Consider the following 23596-nt stretch of genomic DNA (forward strand, 5'->3'; position numbering starts at 1 on the left):
TCAAGTTCAGTTCCTCAGATTAGTTCTTCAGTACAGAATCACACCTCTGGGTACAGGATAGTTTTTGGTCCTGGAAATCCGTCTTTCTCTGCTAAGAAACTATCTGATATTTGCACAGTTGTTTCTATAGTGAATTTCTCCATTGTGAGATCAATAAAGTCTACTCTAAATACTCTAATCTAATCTATTCATTTCTTACCGGCATGATACAGTAAGTCCTTTTCTGTTTTGATGCTGAATGCACCTCTTCTCTCTCTTTCTCTCAACTCTCAGAATTATCTTCAGTCATTTATACTTTCTTTAAGTTAAAAACTCAGTTTCACCTTCATACATTTAAACCATTCCAACAGGAAGTTTTAAATCTTAATGTTAAAATGCTTTCATTCAAAAGCAGCAAGTACCTGCGTCACTTCCGCAGACGTCCAGCAGGTGGCAGCAGTGTCTCACTGAACGGCACGTGGAACCTGGAGGATTCAACGTCACGTGACTGGGATTGTTTATCAGGTTCTGTGTCCAGTAAATTAGGAACACTAATGATGCCATCGCCTGAAAAACGACCCGTGTGCTGAGGAGGGCTGAGGAATGAGCTGTTTAACGTGATTTTGTGTTGTTTAAAAGTTGTTTACAGGTAATTGCTGCGTTATTAATGTGAAAAGAAAGATTTTAGATTTGAGTTGAGTTTATGGCCCCTGACAGGAAATTTAAGACGTTCACTAACTTTTTTAAAATTCTATTTGCCTTATTGAAAATAAGGCTTTTACTGACTCACTTTTACTTTAGATTTAACACAGAAAACAAATGATCAGTATATAAAATATGATGCATTGTTGCAGATTAAACTACCCAACAATTGAAATGATGGCCGCTCATAATGAATTTTAATGGTTATAAAGCTCGCAGAGGTGTTTCCACTGTGAGTTCCTGCACTTTGCTGGTTTCACGCTGTTGTTTCTGTGTGTTTGCTGTCAAACTCAAACTTCTGAATGACAGACTGAGTTCAACACAAACTCCACTATGAACCGATCAGTGAGTCACTGTGATAAAAAAGGGCTCGTATCATCGTCGTCATGACGTGTGTGTGTGTGTGGGGGGGCAGACAGGGGGAGTGTGTGCGCGCACCTTGCCTGGGTGTGTCCCTGTAAAAGCAGCAGGTACTGTCGCATTTCGGTCTCCGTCTCTGCTGGAAAGACTTGAACCGTCCGGGATGGATCTGCTCTCCTCGCAGTCGCTTCTGTTTCTTCTGTCTTTCCTCGGTAAGAAGAGTGAATCCTGTCTGGGGGGAGGAAGCTGCACACTGAGCTCACAGGGTCGATGTATTTATTGTTCGTGTTCTTTGCTTTGCTCGTGCTCGGCCTGCTGGGTGTCGTCTGTGACTTCATGCTGATGAACATAAAGATGTTTTCCAGAGCAGATCGAAGACAAATCTGTTGATTGATGATTGTATTTTACTTTATTTATGATTCCAGTAGTTCTGTAAACTTCCTTTCGTGTCGCCTCAGCTGCTTGTTGACCTGTGAGACTGCACACCTGCCTCCAGGTACGTCTTCTCCTGACCTGTGCCTCTTTTTTCCGCCCTCAGGATCCTGTGCGGGCAGCATCCTGCCGGAGGGGCCGTTGGACGAACTCTTGGGGAAAAATGTGACTATAAAGACCCTGGTTGACAAACCAAATTACTCCCTTATGATCTGGACTTTCAGCGACGATAGCGATGAGACTCAAAACATTGTCACCGCGACCCCAACAGAGGTGAAGGTGAACACACCTTACGTGGGAAGGGTGTCGGTTAACACGACAAACGGCTACCTGAGCCTGGCGGGCCTGAAGGCGACTGACAGCGGATCATACAGCATCAACATCGTGACAAAGGATCTATCCACTCAAACCGGGGAGATCAGGCTCCGGGTTCTGGGTGAGTCCTCTACCTGCACAGCTTTCCCCACCAAGACGGAGAGTCTGAAGGAGAAGTTCAGATTAGATCCAAGCCGAACTGATCAGTGTGTCATAAAGATTCAGAAAAGTGCTTCCATTAAATATTTGTCCTCGCGCAGAGTCTCTGTGAACCGGCTCCGTTTTGAATTAGCGGGTTTTAAAGCGTCTGTTCGGTCCACGCTCCTTTCAAACAGGGCGAGGTCGTTTTTAAGTGAGAACTCTATCATGTGAACTGCTTGGTGGATTAAATCTGAGCCCGGTTGACCAGATCGGATCCAGAATCAGCTGCTTCCGATCTGGATCCGGGCTTATAACGTCTCTCTGAAACTGAGAGAAGTAGCGGACTTTCTAATGCGGCTTGGCGCAGTCACACCTGTAGAGCCGTGGCGTGCAGGTATCCCTGCGCTGCCACAGAGTCTTCCATGGGCACTTTATGCGTCGCTTAGCAACCACACGGTGAAGCCACCGTCGAGGACTATATTCCTTGGCGGAGGAAAAGAAATAGTGTATGTCCCTTAGTTTTGTCTACAGTTGCTGAACATTTGAGCTCTTTTCTGCATCATAACGCTTCATCTGACGCGGCGCCTTCAGCTCTGATGGTGAAATCAGAGTTCAGCAGCTCAGCATTTATTCCTCCAGCGTTTGGTTTTCAATAAACTGCCTTTTCCCGCTCGAGGAGTTAAGATTCAACAGAAAAACACCAGAAAGAAGCAGAAAATCCAAAAAGCTTCATGCACTGAACCGCTTATGGGTGTGGCTCTTTGCTGGTGGAGCGCTTGTGTGTGTGTGTGTGTGTGTGTGTGTGTGTAGCTAGACCTTGACTTTGGAAAATCAACGACTGGTTTTGAGAAGAATCACTTTGCAGAGCTCTGACAGACCTACTGCTCACCAGACAGCTACAGACAGACAGACAGCTGCAGACAGACAGACAGACAGCTGCAGACAGACAGACAGCTACAGACAGCTACAGACAGACAGACAGCTACAGACAGACAGACAGACAGCTACAGACAGCTGCAGACAGCTACAGACAGCTGCAGACAGACAGCTACAGACAGACCGACAGCTACAGACAGCTAGACAGCTTCAGACAGCTCCAGACAGACACACAGCTGCAGACAGACAGACAGACAGCTGCAGACAGACAGACAGCTACAGACAGCTAGACAGCTTCAGACAGCTACAGACAGCTACAGACAGACAGCTGCAGACAGACAGACAGCTGCAGACAGACAGACAGACAGACAGCTACAGACAGCTACAGACAGACAGACAGCCACAGACAGACAGACAGTTACAGACAGCTACAGACAGACAGCTAAAGACAGACCGTCAGCTACAGACAGCTAGACAGCTGCAGACAGACAGACAGCTACAGACAGACAGACAGCTGCAGACAGACAGACAGACAGCCACAGACAGACAGACAGACAGACAGCTACAGACAGCTACAGACAGACAGCTACAGACAGACAGACAGCTTCAGACAGACAGACAGCTACAGACCACCTCTGGGATGAAGCTGATGAGGCTGGTTTCAGTGTTTGCTGCAGTCATTTTGTCTCACATAGAAACTTTAGCACGCTACGCTACGATGGTTCTGCTGCCTGATTGATCTCGTTTGATTGAGTTGTTTGTGCGATCAATCGATAAATACATGAAAAGGAGAACATTGTGAGGAAACAGTGAGAATGAAGTTAAATATTCAAGACGTGTTGTCGTGAAAACCGAAGAAAACGATGAATCGGTTTTCAAACTAGCTGCTGATCAGTTTGCTGCAGCTCCGCTGATTGGTTGACGGGCTGACGGCGGCGCGGGGAGCAGCTTTGATACTGTAAGTGTCTCCAGTCAGGCTTATGTCAACGACGTGACATCAGTTTGAATCTTTGTTTATCAAAGGACGGTGGGCAGTGGAGCGTGCATGCTTTTTTCCCAGCATTCCTTTTGGCGCTCACTCATTTCATCACATCGACCAGTCAGAGTGCACGTTTGAGAAGTTTGCAGAGTGCGATGGATCCCTGCAGTCCCTGCAGTTTGGTTTACAGACTGCAAACTAAACCAGATCTGAGTAAAAACATCTGCAGAGTACCTGCCGTGATGAAGTCAGCCGTCAGAACTGGTTACCACTCCCACTGTTTCCCAGCCATCAATAAACAGCAGGCGCATTCAGAAGTGGATCTCCGGGATCACTGAGAACGAGTCCAGCAGGTCGAGTCGCTGCCATTTCTTTGAGATCTTCATTCACTCCATTCAAATGTTGACTTTAGAGCACAGTTACGACTGTGTGACGAGAAACTGGCCTCAGGCCAGCGGGCGGTTGTGTTTAATCACTCTGACATTAACGGCGTGTTTGTTGGAGGATTTCATTAACAAAACTATCGATTGGTTTAATCTCAATGGAAAAATCCACCCTGAAGAAGTGGGGGTGCTGCCCGGCTCAGCATGAAACGCACAAAATAAAATAAAGGCTGAAGCAGCAGCAGATCAGTCAGGTTCTGCTGTCAGGTGAGAGTCAAAGAGCGTTCACACCTCAGCGAGCTGCACACAGAGTGACTTATCTTTAGATACGCTGTAGTTAGTAAACACACTTCACTGTTTCAGACCAACAGGAAGTGATGGAAGACGTGCGCTGATGTTACAGTGACTCTGTTAATTCAGTCAAATCAGCAGCAGGACAGCTGTTCGCTGTTTGCTGGTTTGTTTCTTTGTCTTTCCAGCTGTGAGCAGCTTCTCTGCATGTGTTTCACATTATTAGTCAGTTCATCGATAAGTAGACTGAAATAAGATTAATGGGCAACTATTTGAAAGCTGATTTATCTTTGAAGGATGATGCTGCTTCTCTTCTCTCATGTCGTAGTAAACAGAAGATGTTGGAGTTTTGGACCGCTGGTCACGACATGTGAAGTTGTTCTTTTGTTGCACTCTGCAGCCGTTTGGCATCAAGACTGAGAGGCAGGAAACAGCGCGCTGTGTCACCACTCATTCATTTCCAGTAAAATAAGAGCGGCCGTGTTTCTGGCAGGAACCGGTAAAGGCTGGTTGCTCATAAAAGCAGGTTGAAAACTCGGAGGCTGTGCTCTGATGCTCCACCCGATCGCTGATGCTGTTCATCTCCACGTCACACTGACAGTAGAGTCGCTGCTCTCACTCATTATTCTACCGTCGCCATTTTTTAATCTCCTGGCAACAAAGCTCAACACTTTGTGTCGATATTTCACTCTGCTGCTTTTAATGTGAAACATCTGTGCAGGAAGTGCTTCACTGACGGCTGCGAAACAGTGATTTTAAACTAACGAAGAAGAAATGAATTTCTAAAGAGGAAACATGGAGGAAGTGCGTGAAGCTGAATAAAGGTTTCCGTTTGTGAATTCACGGTAGCCTGAAATGTTTTAATGTGATGGGATGTCAGCGCGTCTGTGGATGAGTCACAGTCTCCTCTGACCACATTCAAATCTGTTCACGCAACAGTTTGTCATTTGTTCCTCATGCAAAGCGACCTGCTCGTTCCTCCCCGCAGAGCCGGTGTCCAGTGTGACCATCAAGTCCGACCTGGCCGAGGCCATCGAGCACAACAGCACCGTGGTCCTGACCTGCTCCGCGAAAGGCTCCTTCCTCAAGTACACCTGGACCAACGGCACCACGCCCATCGTGGACGACGGCAAGCGGCTCGTGGTGAAAGAGGTCAGTTTACTCCCGTTTTTAAAAAAAAGCCGGCGGGAAAGATGTGAGATGATGATGTAAAAAAGACGACCGAGTCGGTCGTAAACGCGTCTTACAGCTTTTATTTATTCCGTTAACTGATGTATAACTGCTTTCAACATCTTCTGCTTTGAATCTCAGGACGAAGCGTTCAGCACGCTGACCATCACAGGTGTTCTCAGGTCAGACCTGGTTGGCCCCATCTACTGCACAGCTGCTAACAAGCTGGAGACGGAGAAGAGCGCCCCCTTCAATCTCACTGTCTACTGTGAGTACTGCACCTCCGCTGCTGGTTTTCTGCCGCTCCGCCCGCACAGGAAGTGGCGTGTTCGGACCACAGCTAGCGGGTTAGCTGAGCAGAGGTAGCCACCGCGGAGCCGCAGACGGAGAAGAACACAACCTAAAGAAGCTCACACTGCTTCTCCAGGACATCCATGTCCTTCATAGCTAATGACTCAGTTCTTAATTGAATGACTCGTTACTCTTTGCCCTGGGCGGTGCCAGTATACTGTCAGTCACTGCGCCCAGACTGAGGTGTCTTCGCCCTCACGGCTGTTAGACACTTGTTGTTGACTCTACAGTCTTGCATTGTTTGCGACTCTGAGCTCCACACCTGTTGGACACCAAAGGTCAGCCATGAGTCAGTGAACCGGTTCGCTGGTTAACTGAATCTGATGCCTGACCTGCTGCCGTTATTAGGCGAACCCGCTGTGATTCCAGCTTCGTTGTAAAGTCTGATAGCTGTGTGACTCCTGCAGGTTAGATTGTGGTGTGCGATTGCAGGACTCTCCCTCTCAGTCTGCACTAAAACCACACTGTGTACACAGCAGCCCGCACTTCCACTCCTTCCCCTTGACTAACCTGAAAGGCGGTGAAACCACAGCGACCGCTGGCAAAGCCTGTTATTAATTAATCAAACCTTTCAGCTCCAGCTCAGGAAGGTTTCCCGTGGTCTGGCTTCTTGTGGAGACGGGTAACTCTGAGCAGCTACAACATGAAGATCACTACGAAATCCTTCAGAATGATTTTACAAACTAAAAAGAGTTTATTAGTTGTTCAGAAGAAAAGTACATAAAACACTGACATAATTAGTTAGTTTCATCTACGACTATAACGTAGACAGCTGACACGTGTCCACCGTTTATTTCCCTTTCCGTACGTTGTTGATCCACAGACGGACCAGATGAAGTCACCATCACTCCTCCGAACCCCCCCAAGGTCATCAGATCCGGCTCCAACTTCAGCCTGTCCTGCTCAGTCAGCTCCAGCCCACCGGCCACCTTCGTCTGGTACCACAGCCAGCAGATGATGGAGGCCGCGGGTCCCGTCCTGACCCTGGACGTGATCGAAAAACACGGATTAGGGAAGACGGAGGAGCCGTACACGTGCCGGGCCACGAACGACAAAACCCAGCGCACGGTCTCGTCTCCTGCCGTCTCCTTCGCTGTGATGGGTGAGTAAATGAGTGAGTCATTTGAAATTCAAAGCTCAAGTCGTCGAAGCGCCACCATCAGGTCAACGTTTTAATTTGGTCACTACTTCGAGCTGTGTTTACTGCTAATTAGCAAATGTTAGCATGCTAACATGCTAAACTAAGTTCCCTGGAAGTGGAAGCACTGAAACCCTTTTGTCTCGTGTGACATACCTTTGAGTCGCGAGACTGTTAAACGTACGTGGTGACCGGCGGCAGATCCGCGGCAGCGTTCACCTGTGAGGTGTTGAAACGTTGTGTAACGCAGAGGGAACGGCCCTGAAAAGGTTCAACGTGAACTTGTACGGTCTATAATTACTGCCAAGGAATTTACTTCTGTTCGGAGGAGGTTGTTTTAAAGTGTGTGTGTGTGTGTGTCACAGTGTGCGTGTGTGTGTGTCACAGTGTGTGAATGTGAAACCTGCTGGGTTGGAGGATGGTCTTACACTGTGCCCTGAAGAGTTTCTGTGTTTTCTTCCTGTGTGATAACCGAGAGCAGCAGGAGGAGGAGGAGGAGGAGGAGTTTGCATGAAAAAGAAATGCCATGAACATTTTATTGTGGTGACTGTAAGTCAGCATGAAGCGAAGCTTAAAGTTAGAGATGACCAACGTTAGTGTAACACGAGGAGGGGGGGGGGGGGGTCATCGGGAATCACATGACATGCTCTCGGTATCAACCGGCGTGCGCTGCTGTGTTGATTACAGCATCCAGGAAGGTTTAAAAGCTGCACAGGGCTTTGTCATACGATGACACAGGATTTTACAACTCTGGAAAGTTATTTGAGGACAGAAAAGTGATCGACCAGGAATGTGTGTGTCCACATATTTGATTGGCCAGAGCCGCGCCTTGCTGCGTGACATCACACTGCTTTGTGACGAGCCGGGTTCATCTGTGTTTGGTTTCGGTGGTGGAGACCAGCTTCCTGGTCAGGGTCAGCCCCCCTCAGCCTGTGCTGTGTCATGTCTTCTCTGGAGGAAGAGCTCTGTCATCATAACCCTGATGATGTCATAGTGATGTCATTACGGTTACCTCATCTTGGAGACTACAAGATTATAACACGCAGCCTGTGTTAGACCTGGAGGTGTGGAAAGACACTGGTGTTTACCAGGCAAGGAGGCTCTAGTTAACGCTAACTGCCCATTTGCATGATGGGAAATGTAGGATCCAGTGTGTTTGACCTATAGTAGGAGCTAAAAGTCAGGATAACTTGGAGTTTTGTACTTTTACCTGCGTATTGAAGTACAATATTTGAACCAGATATAAAATATTTCTCTTCTCATCGATGTTTCCAGACGGCATCTCAGGTGTTAAAATCGCCGGTCCGACCACACTCCTCCTCGCCGGCAACAGCACGGCCAACATCAGCTGCCAGGCCACGTCCGGCGCCGTGAGCGCCGTGACCTGGCTGAAAGACGGCAAGCCTCTGTCTGCCAGTTCCCGCCTGGTGTTCGCCGATGACAAGAGCTCCGTGAATATCAGCCCGCTGCAGAAAGAGGACAACGGAGAGTACACATGTCAGCTGAGCAACCCCGTCAACACAGAGCAGGCCTCCTACAAGATGGTGGTCAACTGTGCGTGTTTGTTTTGTAGTGCTGATGTTCAAAACTGAATATATGTCAGAAAGATTAGTTACCACATTTAATTTTATTTACGGTGGCAGGCAAAACCCGAATAAACCGTCTTTTTCTCCATTTTTTCTCCAGACGGTCCTGAACCAGCGGCGGTGACAGGCTCCGACGCCGTAGAGGTGAACGATGAAGTGATACTCACATGCACTGCTGCCTCAGTCCCCCCCGCCAACTTCACCTGGAAGTTTAACGAATCATTGACCGATGTCAAAACAGCCACGTACGCCATCCAGAAGGCTGTTTACAAGAACAGTGGGATGTACACGTGTGAGGCGAAGAACGACGTTACTGGCAAAACCACCAAGTACACCCACACCCTGTCCGTCAAAGGTGAGATCCACGTCCGTAGACTTTGATTCATGAGGGAACGCTCCACAGACTGCATGTGTTAGCAGTACAACGTCCTGTTGGTCAGTTACAGCGGGAACGGGTTCAGTGTTTTTCTTTTTTAAGACATTTTTTGGGCATGTTTTTGCCTTTATTGGACAACGAGGCGAAGAGGCAGACAGGAAATGGGCCTGCAACGAGAAGCTATTCGGCTTCCAAAGGCGCTCCAGGTTCCCTGTTTTCCACCCCTGACCCAAAGAGAGGAAAACATTTCTGATCAAAATCACGACTCAGCTGCAGCTTCATTCTTCTTCTGTAAACCCAGAGTGCAGAAGAGGACTTACTTTAAATGTCCTCAGACAGAATCGCTCTAAAACTGACTCATTTCCTGTCAGGCTCAGTTGTACTTATTGTTAATGTTAGCATGCTAACTGTTGGTTGTGTGTTAGCAGAACAGCTGTAGGCTCATGAACCAGCTGATGATAGCGGTGAACTTAAAGTGCAGCTGAGCCCGACGACGTCTCGTTAAGTCTGACTTTGTAGAGTCTTAAATGTCCTTAAATGGCCACCAAACAGAAGATAAACCCTTCTGACTGAGCTAACAGGCACAAAGTCATGATGTGTGATGATCTCATGTTGGAGGGTCTTTAAAATGATACGGGTCCGTCGTGTGGGTGTTATCAGATTGAGCCGTATGGCAGCTGTACCTCACAGCGTCGACAGTAAATAACTTTCAAAAACTGTTTGTCTGAATCTTTCGTCTAAATGTTTCCTGGATGGTCATGATTGAGGATTTAAAGCAAACAGCTGAGCATCGTGCATCTCTTTGTTGTTCTAACAGAGGAAGGAGCTTTGGATGAAGGTCTCTCAGACGGAGCCATCGCCGGAATCGTCATCGGCGTCCTCGTCGCTCTCGCCGCCGCCATCGGCCTGATCATTTACTGCAGACAGAAAGTGCCGTAAGTACTCCGTGCTTCTGAAGACCTGATCCGGGCTCGCGGTCGGGGCTGTGACTGGGTGACGGCCGTAGATCTGGTGGATCCCAGAACACGACAGTGAGACTGAAAGTTCTCGCAGCATCAGGTTCTGGTGTGCAGGGAAGCCCCCCAGCTGCAGAACTAGTTTCCATGTGGGGTCTTAGCTGACAGACGCAGGTCCCGAGAAAACCCCCAAAAATGTGGTTTAGCTGAGAAAACTAAAGGGTTCATATGTTCAAAACAAACCAGTTCCCAGGACGTCTCGTCTGCGTCCGAAGAGTTTTCACACCAGGAACAGCCTCTCCTGGAAGAAAAACCTGTCATGTGATTTTATTTACGGGTTTCGGTCGTGTTGGGGTGATGATTAGCTCACGATGCAGAGCAGAAGTAAACACTGCTGCTGCCTCTCAACAGTTGTAGACGGGTATGTTTAAGGAAAGTGAATGCAAGAGGAAATGAAAGTGAGGTTGACTTGTTGACTGTTTTCTCTGTGATTGTCAGATTGAAGTTACTGATTTATCAGAAAAGCTGTTTGACTGTCCTGTGAGTTCTCTGAGGAGTTTTCAGCTGCTTCACTTCATCAGATTTCTCCTCACTGGAACTAAGAACCTTACTCCAAACCAATGGACCCTCGAGTGTCCACATACTTTTGGCCAAGTCTTTTGTCTGTCACACTTTGACTGTTCAGCCGTTTCTTCACTGCTGCGCTCTCATGATCTCATGCTCCAGTATTCAGTGTCTATCTGGACAGATACAGATATGTGTGTGTGACCTGACCCCCTTTGTTCAGTCTGTGTGTGTGTGTGTGTGTGTTGCATATCTGCCATGCTGTGTGTCTGTATGTATCTCAGTCAGGTCTGCCACTTCATGACCTTGTAGGAAATTCTTTTCATTCCTCTCACGCCTTGACGTCTTGCAACATGTTGGACTAATGTACACACACACTTCTACACACACACACACACACACACACACACACACACTTCTACACACATACACACACACAGACAGATCCACGGTCTGCAGGGCGGCCGCACCTTTCAGCACTGCTGCAGCAGCCACTGTTTCATTGAGTCACAGCTCTTCTTTCTGTCTTTGTCTCTGGAGTTTTTGCTGTGTGGATTGATGAGTTCTGATTGGCAGATCTTTGAGGTTTGACTTCAAAACAAGACAAAAACACAAACAGGAAGTGACAGAGCGGTCTCATGAGCTCCATTTAGTGGTCGTTGTGCAGCTTTTGATCACACCCTGTGATCTTCATCAGCAGATGTTGTCGTGAACGTGTAGATCATCATCGCAGCTGTTCAGACGTCCTCAGTGTTTCTGCTTCTTTGTCTGGACTCGAGGGACTCGTCGTCTGAGAGGAACAGATCGTTTGACTCCGTGAGCCTCGTCGTGATTATTCATTTTTAACTCTCGTACATGCTGATGACGTGTTTTCTTCTCTCTGACACTCGGCCTTTGTTCTGTCGGCTCAGTTTTAGCTGACAGCTTTTCTCATGCAGGACGATGCTGTGACTGTATCCTGAGAGAGGTTTGAGGTTAAAGGATAACTTTGGTTTTTTACAACCTGGACCTTATTTGTAGCATTAAATACGACCATTTACTCCCCCAGACAACTTTGGTGGCATTTGGAGTCGTTTTGAAGAAATTAGCCCCAGAGGAGCGGCGCGTATATCCGTATAATGCGAGTACTCGGGGCATCCATGCGCAGCCTCTATATAACACATAATCTGCAGAAACTCGTTCATATTCCAATATTTAGTTCTGATATGCTGGTGCTATTCCCCTCTGAGCCGGCGGTCGGCTAGTTTAGCTGTAGTTTGGCACAGCTATGGTTCGTTATTGCGTATTCGTAGCCGACCGCCGCAGAGTCAGCCGTGTTGTGGCTGGCTGCTCGCAGCGCGCGGCGTTCGGTAATGACATCATCCACGTCAGAGGTAGTTGCCTATAGACGCCGGATGTTGATAACATGTCACCGCCGGCTCAGAGGGGAATAGCACCAGCATATCAGAACAAAATATTGGAATATGAACGAGTTTCTGCAGATTATGTGTCCTCTGGGGCTAATTTCTTCAAAACGACTCCAAATGCCACCAAAGTTGTCTGGGTGAGTAAATGGTCGTATTTAATGCTACAAATAAGGTCCAGGTTGGAAAAAAACAAAGTTATCCTTTAATATCTGAACCAATGATCTAAAATGACAAGTTTAAATCGTTGGGTCGGGACCCCAGATTGGGATCCAGTGTCTTTATTGGTAAAATCCTGGAACTGTGACAGGAAGGTGGATGTTTTGGCCTCGGTGTCGTAAGAACTTAAGTCAAATGTAATTCCTTTTGTAGACAGTAGACTCAACTCGAATTTGCCCCAAATGCAGCAGCTGCAGTCACGTGAAGCAAACCAGCGACGAGCCGCAGCACGAAACGTCTTCTCACACCTGAGCGACACGTTCAGCGGCGGTGATGCAATCCCGTGTCACATCCTGTCAGATTTCGACAGCCTGCGACAGGAAGCTTCCGTCCTGAGACAAAGAGCGAACAGATGAGTCGCTGACAGACTTTGGATATTTGAAACCAAGAGTTCGCAGCTCTGACACAAACAGTTTGAGCAGTTTGGACGTTTGCTCTTTGCAGGTTGTGTTAAACGTAATCCAGCAGCTTCACGGCGTCCACGTTCGCTTTCTACACCTCAGACATGTGACAAACGGCTTCTTTCATTTGCTCGTGAGGTTTCGTCTTGACCTTCTGCTTGAAACTCTTTCTGAAACATCAGCGCACAAACACAGCGCCTTTAACCGACCCCCCCCCCCCCCCCCCCCCCCCCCCCCCCCCCTCCCTCGGACTGCTTCTCTCTGCCGTCAGTCAGGCAGAGCGCTGGCGGGGCCGGATGATCACCTGATGCCACAGAGGTGATCGGGTGTCAGGTGGAAGTGCTGTTTGCCTGTAGAGCACCTTTCGGGGGCCGCGGGGCCTCGGGATGATCGGCTCTTCTGCCCCTCTGTCATTATACCTTCAGAAGGTGTCGGCACAGACGACGGGAGGCCTTTGTTCTGCCTCCATGTTGGTGTTGGCGGAGGTCTCGCTGACTGACGTCTGTGGCTTTGACAGTTTCAGGCGACAGTTTGGGATTGATTTCAGACATTTGAAGCAGATTGACTGCAGAGGAACATGGATCAGCCTTTTCTTCTCAGAGAAGTGGAAAGAAAAGCCATTAACGGTGTTGAAAGCAGAGTTAAAGACGCGGGACGAGTTTTAGAGAGGTTCAGCGCCCGTCAGCCGCAGCGAGCCGCGCAGTCATTGGACGATAACAGTCCGTGCTGAGGGCGTTGACGTTGCACCACGTCCAGCTGATTCTCTCGTCTGAGCCGAGCTACGCGCCCGTCAGCAGACGGCTGGGGTTTAGCGTCTTGCTCAAGGACACTGCAGCACGTGGACGGGAGGAGCCGGGGGTTGAGCCACCGACGATCAAAGTATGAGCGAGTGGATCAAAGCAGCTTATGCTCTTTATGTCGAAGCCACCTTGATATATGAATGTGTCTGCGCTGCTCTCATCTGACAATAATGGTGAAACACTGAGAAGCAGCTGATGTGAAAGCCTTTTACTAAAAAACTCGTCTTTTAAAGAGAGATGACCTCACTGCACAACAATGTCCTCGTCCTGAAGGTCTCAGACTGAAACCGGTTCTCTTCAGGATACAATAACACACACACCTGTTTTGTGCGGGGGCAACAAGAGAGGGACTGGGAAAGATCTCGTCCTCTGATAATCGAGCAGGATCCCGTATGAACTCTAAATGAAAAGCAGGAATTAGCAGATTCAGCAGCTGCTGCAGGTGCAGACAGGAAGTCTCACGTTGTCCAACGCAGCGAAACCACCTGCAGCCAAACATGCCGACCCGCGGCTGAGAAAGGCTTGTGCAATTCCTGACTGGATTTAACCGATTAAAGAACGACATGATGAGCAAACGGTGAAGAAACACACAGATCGACCAGGAATGTCACAATCTGTCCGCTCTTCATCCGCTCACCTGCGAACGATTTCACCTGAAGCGACAGGTGTGTTTGAATCTGCAGCGCTTCACACATGAACACGTGAGGAAGAAGTAGGCAGCAGCTTCACTTCCTCAGTTCTGCTTCTAGATTATGTTCAGCTGCCCCCCCTCGTTGAACCTGGCCTTGTCACTCAGCAGTAAGTCTGTCTTTGTGAGTTTCGGTATTCGGCAAACAGTCTGACTGCATTCCCTCTCCTCTGCTGTCAGTCACAGGCAGGCCCCGCCTCCTCCTCACTGATTGGATGGAGGGTGTCTTGATGCCTGCGGTTTGAAGTTTACATGTTTACATTTCCTTCGTTTTTCATTCAGTAACTGCAGCTCAGGTGTCGTCATGTCCTGTCAGGTGACAGGAGTCATTGATCGACCCCTCAGACGTCTTTCTTCATGAAGGGTTTAACACCAGCAGAGGAAGCAGACTCCTGCTTCAGTTTGACCGTTGGAGACATTTGCTAAGCTGGGGAGGGGAAGCTCATGGATCACATCATGCAGAGTTCCTGCGTTCATACATGAAGCTCAAACTTTGAATTTTATCTTGAAGAAAAAATAACAGAAGAACAGTCCTGACTTCAGCCTGAAGCTTCCTGCTTGTTTTCATGCCGTCGTTTATTCTAATCTGATGAACTGACTGGAGATAAAATGTTTATTTGGCAATAATTACAGAGAAGTAGGGATGAACTTTTTCTCAGACCAAGTACAATGCTTTGGGTACTTGCAGATACCAAGTACTGATACGAGTACACACACACGCACACACACACACACACACACACTCTCTTGGGAATGGGACCAGTTGTCATGCAGTCGAGCAGGTTTTTTTCAGTCAGTCAGTGAAGCCTCTCTCGGCGGCTGCAGCTCAGGTTCCTTCATAGTTTTGGTGCCGTGGTTTAGTAATAATAATAATAATAATACATTTTATTTGGAAGCGCCTTTCAGAACACTCAAGGACACTTTACAGAGTAAAACACAAATAACACAAGATAAAATACAAGCACAATAATTAAAACCCAACAAGTAAAAACAAGCTACAAGGAGAAGTGGAGTTATAGAGAGAAGGCCGTCTGGAACAGATGAGTTTTCAGTTTGGATTTGAAAGTGGGGGGAGAATCAATGTTTCTGATGTCGGCGGGTAGTGAATTCCAGAGTTGTGATACAGTTTCTGTGATGTGGTGACGGCTGGACCCTCAGACCTCACCTCCAGTTCACTGAGAAGACGACGAAATATTATCTAGAACTGACGGCTGCTCATCAAGAAGAGCGTCTCTTATTTTTACTGTTTCCTGTTTCCAGCTGTTAGCATCAGCAAACTGCTTGAACTCTGCGTTATAATATCTCCATTGATCCTCCTCCTCCTGCTCAGCTGAGCAGAAGTTAACACACCCCCGCCATAAAGCGGTTGAATCTGAGGCGTTTTATGAGTACAGTTTGTCAGACCTGAAACCTGACACTGGTATCAGTTTTGGTGTGTCCCACAGGAAGCTGCTGAATGTCACATGGCTGCTGAGATACATCTCTATTATTGGTGTCAGGAACCACCAGAACCTGGAGTTTCCTGTTTTTCAGACCGTTTCGTGAACTGGGAAAGGCTTTGGTGCTCAGACCAATCAGTTCAAAATCCTCCCTCCCTCTCCTCCTGTCGACGCTGCTGACTGGGAAAACCCGTTCACACCCCTCAGTCATAATTATATGTTGGATATTTAGGAATTTTTCTGCAGGCTCCACATCTCCCACCCAGCTTCTCTGTTAGCTGCAGAGAAGCTTCAGCAGCTGCAGCAGCTGTTATCCACAGCAGAGCAGGCACATCTACTTATTACGGGTTTTTATTTCAGAAATAAAAACATTTTAGACATTTTAATGGGCCAAACATGCAGGAACTGCTCCTTAAAGAGCAACCGAATACGGCTTTCCCATAGACCTCCATTAGAAAAGACAACCGTAAAACTGTCGACACCCGAAACTGCGAACAAGGTTCATTATGACTCTTTGTGTTTTTAACTTTGAGGTTTTAGAAATGTGAAACTTTCCCAGAGTCGAGGAACGCCTGATGGCATCCCAGCCGTTCGACCTGTTAGCTTAACTTTAGCTTGGAGTAGCTTCAGCTTAGCAGCAGAAGATAAAGTGACTGTGTGTGTGAATCTTTGTTAATTTACAGGTGAAATCTTTCACCTGGATTCACCTGCTCAGTCTCAGACAGAAGAAACATTTTTTTTACACAAACCAAAGTTCTCCGGCGACCTTTGGCCTCCGCCGTGTACCTGAGAGTGAAGCGACCTCTGTTTGCTCAGCGAGGGCGAGGCCTGCGATACAGAGAATGGCAGGAATGTCACTGTCATGTCTGCACTCGTCTTCCTCGGCTCACGTCGGTGTCGCTGCTCCTCGCTCCTTTATCTCTCTTCAACCCTCCAGTTTTTTCTAATTTCACCTCTCAGCTCACCTCCTGCAGCAGTACTTCCTCTTTCCTCCATTACCTCAAATCATCCGTCGCTCATGTTCACGCTGTCCGCGGCGTGATAAATGTTGAGTCTAACAGAGGAACAGAACAGGATCACAAACACAAGGCTGAAGGCTAAAGAGTCTTAAGATCCGCCAGTGAGACGAGGAAGACTCTGAATGTATGAAGAGATGACGTCATCAGTAATAAAACACACCTTCGTTCTATTCAACACGCTCGAGCTTCATCTGGTGTGACTGGTAGTTTATGGCGGCCGCTGTTGCTGTTCGTGTTAGCATCGTTTGTTTAGCCTGAGTGATCGTTCGTACGGCTGCCGGCCGCCGTGCACGTCATGTCATAAACTGCACGTCTGCTCGTTTAAAATTTGGCTTTTTTGCTCGCAGAGTGATTTAAACGATTGACTCTCAAAGTTGTGTGACAGCTGATCAATCAACTAGCCGACAGGCAGAAAATTAATGAGTAACTATCATAGCTGATTAATCGTGAGAAAAGATGGCGTCTGTTCTCTGGTTGTTGAGTGAGAGAATTTTATTTCAGAGCAAACTGATGCTTTTCAGGTTTTTAAATGGCAGATTAATGAGATTAATGAGGTCAGTAATTGTTAGTTGCAGCCCAAATGAATGATTGACAGATCGATTCAGCTGTAAATGTCATTTTTTTGGCCGATTAAAATGACAAAACTATGAATTCATGTCTGCAAAACATTTCAAAGCATCTGCAGCGAGAGAAACGACGTCTGTGGTGCTGCAGCAAAGCACGATCAGAGATCAGAGCCAAACAGCTGCAGCAGCCGTCACCTCGCAGATGTTTGTGTAAACTCTGCAGCTGAGGGGCCGTTTGTGAGGTCAAAGTTCATCCCGCCGCCGCCGCCGCCTCGTTCCTCGCCGTGAATGTTTGAACCCTGGCTGTTTGCTGCTCTTATCAGCAGCACAAAAATGTATCACAGTTTCTGCGATAAGGTTCGGCGACTCAACAAAAAGGTATTTTTACAGCCGCCGGCTGGCGTTTACTCTGCGGTCGCTCCCTGACTCCCTGAATCCTCGTGGAAGGTTTCAGGAGGAGGGAACTCAAACGTGGCTGCGCAGGTCAAACAGCAGGTTAATGAGTCAGAATCTGAAGCTGAGGTTCGACTGAAACATGTGACCAGAGCTGACCCGACATGACAGAAACGACATCATTAAACAGCTTTAACGTCTCATTTAAATGTGCTGATGTGCTGTTCTAATAGACACAACGTTCTAGTGTAAAGAACCCACTGATGAGAACCTGTAAGAACCCAAATGAATTTCATGAGGAACGTTCTTTATTTTTACTAATCGTTTAGAATTGATTCAGTCTTGTTACATATTACTGAGACATTGATCTGGACTTACTCTCAGTTCTAATAACAGACATCATTTTATGATTTTAAATCAGCCTGACGTGGCCACAAACTGATCAGAACAGATCAGTGATGCTAACAGCCAGATAAGAAGCAACAAAGACGAAGGAAACCAGGTGGAGTCCTGATGAGACTTTATCTCAACACAGAATATTCTAAAAGAACCTGAAAGTGTTGTGAAATTCAACATTTTGAGGAGATAAAATGTGTTTTCTGATCACCTGATGAAGGCTGGAGGTGGACGGTTCAGTCTGAAAGAGTCAAAGACGGTTTGAAGAGTCTAAACTGTTTAAATACGCTTATTCCCCTGTGCTTTTAATATTCAAACAAGTGTGTGCGTGTGTGTGCGTGTGTGTGTGTGGAGATCATGTGATCATGTGCTGATCTAATCACTGTTTTCTGTTCTCAGGGTCGAGTCACCGTACTAACGAAGGTCCTGCACACTGCTGCTGAGTAAGTCTGACGCTGTGACAGCACACGACACGACAGAGAGTTTAAACTCACGAACATGAAGCGAGCCGTGTGAGAATGAAGGCGGGGGCGACTCTGAAACATTCAGTTCCTTTATGTCACATTTAAAATCAAGTAGATGTCGGTGTAAACTACATGTATCTGATCAATACACAAAGCATTTAGCTTTTATCTGGTTCTGATGTCCCTGAACGAGCCGCTGTGTGTGTGTGTGTGTGTGTGTGTGTGTGTGTGTGTGTGTGTGTTTGGGGAGTCTATGTTGAAACAGTAGCTAACAAAGCTGTTTCGCCTTTGTTGAGTAAACCAAGCTTTGTGTGTGTTTTTGTGTGTGTGTGTGTGTGTGTGTGTGTGTGTGAGCCTGTTGACTATCGGGCCCTGCAGCTACTCGAAGTCTCTACCTGCAGCGTTTCAGGTGTTTTCAAGGAAATGTGTGTTTTTCTTTGATCTCCTGTCACATGATGACAGAGGAGACTGACATGCTAACATGCTAACATGCTAACATGCTAAGACAATGAGACCTTTGTATTAAACGGCTACGAGCTTCCGGAGACAAACTGTCAGTGTCACATGATGCAGGAAGTCATGACGGGGTGTGTGTGTGTTTGTAGACGAGCGTTTTGATCAGATAAGATTAGATAAAACTTTATTGACCCCATGTTACAGAGAACAGTAACAGCAAGAATGAACACGGAGACATAGAAAATGAACAAGTAGATAATAAAAAGGTTCAGTTTCTCAGTGGAAAACGTGTGTGTGTGTGTTTGTGTGTGTGTGTGTGTGTGCGTGTGTGTGTGCGTGTGTGTGTCAGGCTGATGCAGATCGTCCTGAACAGACAGGAAGTGTAACAGAGAAAGAAAAGGAGAAGAAGGAGCAGAGCTTGAGCTCGCAGGTGACCTCCTGCTAATCAATTTTTCTCTCTTCAGGAGCTGCCGGCCCAAACATCCGACCAATTTGTTTCCCATGATCCATCTGTGCAGCTGGGAGGAGTGTCCGGTTGGATCCAGCTGGTTTCCTGTGAAGCCCTCGCCCAAACCAGCGTTCCCATCATCCTCCTCTTCTCTGTCTCTCTCTCTCTCTCAGTGGAAGCTTGATTTTTTCGATGGATTCTATCAGTTTGGATACTTTTTTTAGTCTTTTTTCACCGTCACCTTCACCATTAACTCGTCCTCCGCCGCTGGACCACCATCTCTCTCCTCTTTTCCTCCACCTGCTGTTAACAAACGTCCTCCTTCACCTTTCGTCCGCTTCGCTGCTTCTGAAAAACGCTGCGATCAGAGACGTTTCCTGGACTGGAGCTGACGGACTGACGGTTACGATGAGTGATTCTCTTTATCCTGCAGGAAACCTGAGGAGGAAACACACACACACACACACAGACGCACACAAACACACACACACACACACACACAAACACACATGTACACACACACACGAAAACACACACACGCACACACACTCACACATACACACGCTGGAGGCCACACACGTCGACTCCGGGTAAAAACTCTATGTGATAAAGTTTCTGTGGTTTGATTTATCTCACTGTCGGTGCCAGGCGGGTGGAGTTTAGCTGGAGGACGCTTTAAGTGGTTCAAAAGGAAACTTTTAGATGTTTCCCTGAGTTTGCGCAGCGCTCATCACACCGAGGAGTCTAACGCGTCTGTCGTAGAAACGTGTCTTTTACTACAAAACTTTATTAGCATCTCTCTCGTTTCTGTCCCTTCACGTCCTGCTGCCTTCCTTCATGTTTCTGTCTTCATTGAACAATATTCAACACAAACGAGCGACTCCGCTGAGCTTCATTAAGATACTTTAAAATCAACTCAAGGTCACTTTTAATTCGTTACTTTTAGGAGGAAGCAACAACGCAAAAGAACAAGAATAAACTATAAAAATAACTTTATTTATACAAGCCAGGAGCTACAAAGTGCTATAAAAAAACTGAAAGTACAAAGTAAAAATTAAAGAATTATAACAGAACATGATAGTAAAACTGTTTCTATTAAAAATGAAATAATGCATTTTATTTTGTAGATACTCGGACATTTTATAAAATAAAATAATCATAATTTATACAAGAAATTAATCCACAAGCACAAAAAATCAAACACATTTTTTAAAAAGGTGACTTTAAGAGATTTCTTCAAAGTAGCGGGATCAGTGATAATTAGTAATAAGTGAATATTTATTATTTATAGAATAATTATTTTTTGTTTAATGACGGCGCCCCCTAGTTTTGCATTGATTCGACCTTATTTCAATACAGCCAATCAAATCGTATGTGAAGCAGCGACATCGGCGTTCTGTGATAGGCAGAGCAGACGTCGCGCTGAGCCAATCAGCAGCAGCGACGCAGCGTAGCTTGTCGTAGCTTGTCGTAGCTTGTCGAATGAGCCACCAAACAAACATTCAGGGAAAAAGTGCACAGCTGTCAATCACAGAGGCCGACGCCCCTCCAGAGACTCGGGAGCGTCTTTAACGGTCTGTCCCCCGGAGACCATCGAAAGGTTTATCGTCCGACCGTAAAACAGCGTGAAGACGAACAGATAAAGTCTTCGCTGCGATTCTGGACCCCTTCCAGCTGCCCCCCGCCCCCCCCCCCCCCGATCCTCATCGGCGTTTCTTTAAATTCATTTTACGTCGTCTTCTGTGGAAAAGCATGAGAGTAGAAAGAGGAGGAGGGAAACATGAGGGACAAGATTCAACACGCAGGACGAGTCAGCGAGGTGAAGGCGAGGAAGAAAGGAAACGAAGGAAGAAAGTGCGGGAAGGCGTTTGTGGGCGGCGACATTCTTTGGGTTTTGGAGGGAAAGTTTTTGAACTTCAAGGCGGTGCTACTGAGTTTTTTAACCGTTGGTTGTTGTTTTTTTTAACCTCGATCAGGTAGAAGTTGTTGAGCTAAATTAGACTTTTTACAGGTTAATGAGACGCCTGCGTCCATCGCAGAGTTTAAACTGAAACAAAGCTTTTTGTATTATTTGAAGTTTTTTTGAAGCTTTTAGCCGGATCAGCCATCGTTTCATCAAACCTCAGATCATCGATCCTGCGCGCTGAGCTGGTGGATGATTGGCCTCGCGTTCGTGTGTCATCTCAGACGTCAACATGCACTGATCTCCAGGGAGAAAAGTATTTATTCTGTTGATAACTGGAGCTGAAGATCACAGCTGGTCTGCAGAGCACACATTCAAAATCTCATTCGCTTTTTTGTGTGTTTTCTCGGTTTGTGCATTTTCAGCCTGAACTCGGCGGTCGAAGATGCTCAAACTGAATTTAAAAGCGCGTCATTTTCGACATATACGTCTGCTCCGGTTTGGGAAAACAGCGCAGAATGTATGTTAATAACAAGACGACATGTAGCTTCGATGCTTTTGTTTTCCTAAACCGGACACATGTTAGAAGACGTTTTTCTTAAAGAGAAACCGCCCTCATTGTAAATAGCAGAGGTAGAGACGCTGTAATGTTTGTGTTTTGTGGGGGTTTGTGGGGTTTTTATTTCTTCTCATGATTCATTTGTTAAGAAATGCTTCTTTGTTTTGTTGATGTTTACAGAAACTGTCTCACTTCTATGAAATTCCTGTAAAAAATCTTTTCAGATGAAAGAAATGCCCCCCTCGGTGAAATTCATGTACAATTTAACGTCCTTGTAAAGCCATAAAAGTCGTGGAAATATTTTCCTAAATTTGTCCCGTCTGTTGTGTTTTTATTTGTTTCGTGTCCGCTGTGACGCTGAGGCAGTGGTTTGAAACCACCAATCAGAGTCTGTGTATCTTCAAACCGTCCAATCACAGGAGGAGGTGTTTGAAATCGCTGGCCGACTGGGTGGATGCATACCTGTGTGTGCGTGTGTGTGTGTATTTTCTCTACAGTCAAGGAGACGAGGGCGTGGCGGGTGAGGATAGACAAATAAATCCTTTAGCTGTAGATGATTGACACACACACACACACACACACACACACACACACAGTTGGGTTCTTGTGAGGACCCTCATTGACATACTGTCATTGCAGCCCCTGACCCCGTTTACGACCTTAAAGCTCCTGAAAGTCCTTCTGGATTTTCTGGCCGCTTGTTTCCAGTAGAAATACCTGCAGTGCTGAATCCAGAGAGGGCAAAAAGGATCAATATCTGCAGCGGAGCAGCTTCTATACGGTTAATAATTAATTTAATAAAGCATGCGTGTGCCTCATATTAAATAATAAATTAATCATTTGCTACACCTGGCTGCACGGCGAGGGGGGGGGCTATCGGCCGCCGCAAACACCAATCAACACCTGCGCCGACAGGAAACACGCAGATACGCAGAACAAACAGCCTCTGACGGCCGCTGCATGGCAGCTTCAAGGACTTCTGATTAATTTAAGAAGCTGATTAAATAAAACCAGATCAAATATCTGTAATAAGTGAGGATGAGACAGCGTGTCCTCCACAATCAGCTGCATGTGGCCGGTACGTTCCATTCCTGAGGGTCAGGCCAACCTGCAGCTCGTCCTTCAAAACACACGAGAGATAAAGCAAGAACGCACACACGCACGCACACACACACACACACACACACACACACACCATCAGGAGCATGCCTTCATCTATGTAATCAGAAATATTCAGAGGCCCCTGGAGAACACATTTTAATTCAGGAAATTTATTTACTTTTAGTTTTTCTACAACATGTTTTCTGTGTTATTGGCAAAAAAGTTAAAAAAAAAAAAAAACTGAGGAAACCTGAAACTTACGAGAACGACAAATCTGGAACGAATGTTTGAACACGAGAGACGTTTCCTGAGGACGACAAACAGGAACGTGACAGGAATCAGCAGAAGGCTGAATTAATGTTTGCAGTCATATAAGAAACAAATCTAAGAAACGTGATCAGAGCGTTGAGATTAAAGTCGTCGGCTCATTAAAGCGTCGGAGCTAGCTGTGTGTGTACGTTTAATGTGTGTGAAACGTGCAGCAGCGTGTTGTGAAATGTCAGTTTCATGTTTGAGGTTTGCCTCAGTGGAACAACCCCCCCCCCCCCACACACACACACACAAAGACAGCCACTGTTTACACCAATGGGAGGGTAAATACTTGTTGATACAAACACACACACACACACACAGAAAATCCTCTTTTTGGAATTTAAAGCTTCTTTAATGATCGATCCACTTTGAAACTGAACCAAACTTTATTCATTTTTTACTCATTTTATCGCTGCGCTGTTGTTTACAC

General features: G+C 46.6%; 1 protein-coding gene across 1 annotated transcript; it reads left to right on the top strand.

Annotated features, from left to right (window-relative positions):
* Positions 1-1120: 1120 nt before the first annotated feature.
* On the top strand, positions 1121-22067 carry LOC121619424 (carcinoembryonic antigen-related cell adhesion molecule 5-like). The gene is made up of 10 exons (XM_041955136.1): positions 1121-1253; positions 1580-1909; positions 5447-5610; positions 5770-5896; positions 6803-7081; positions 8393-8671; positions 8804-9058; positions 9897-10014; positions 18323-18366; positions 19308-22067. The coding sequence occupies exons 1-9, from the start codon at positions 1205-1207 to the stop codon at positions 18339-18341; spliced, it is 1620 nt and encodes a 539-aa protein (XP_041811070.1). The 5' UTR covers positions 1121-1204; the 3' UTR covers positions 18342-18366; positions 19308-22067.
* The last annotated feature ends 1529 nt before the right edge of the window (positions 22068-23596 follow it).

The sequence above is a fragment of the Chelmon rostratus genome, chromosome 16, assembly GCF_017976325.1.
Source record: "Chelmon rostratus isolate fCheRos1 chromosome 16, fCheRos1.pri, whole genome shotgun sequence".
Lineage (NCBI taxonomy): Eukaryota > Metazoa > Chordata > Actinopteri > Chaetodontiformes > Chaetodontidae > Chelmon > Chelmon rostratus.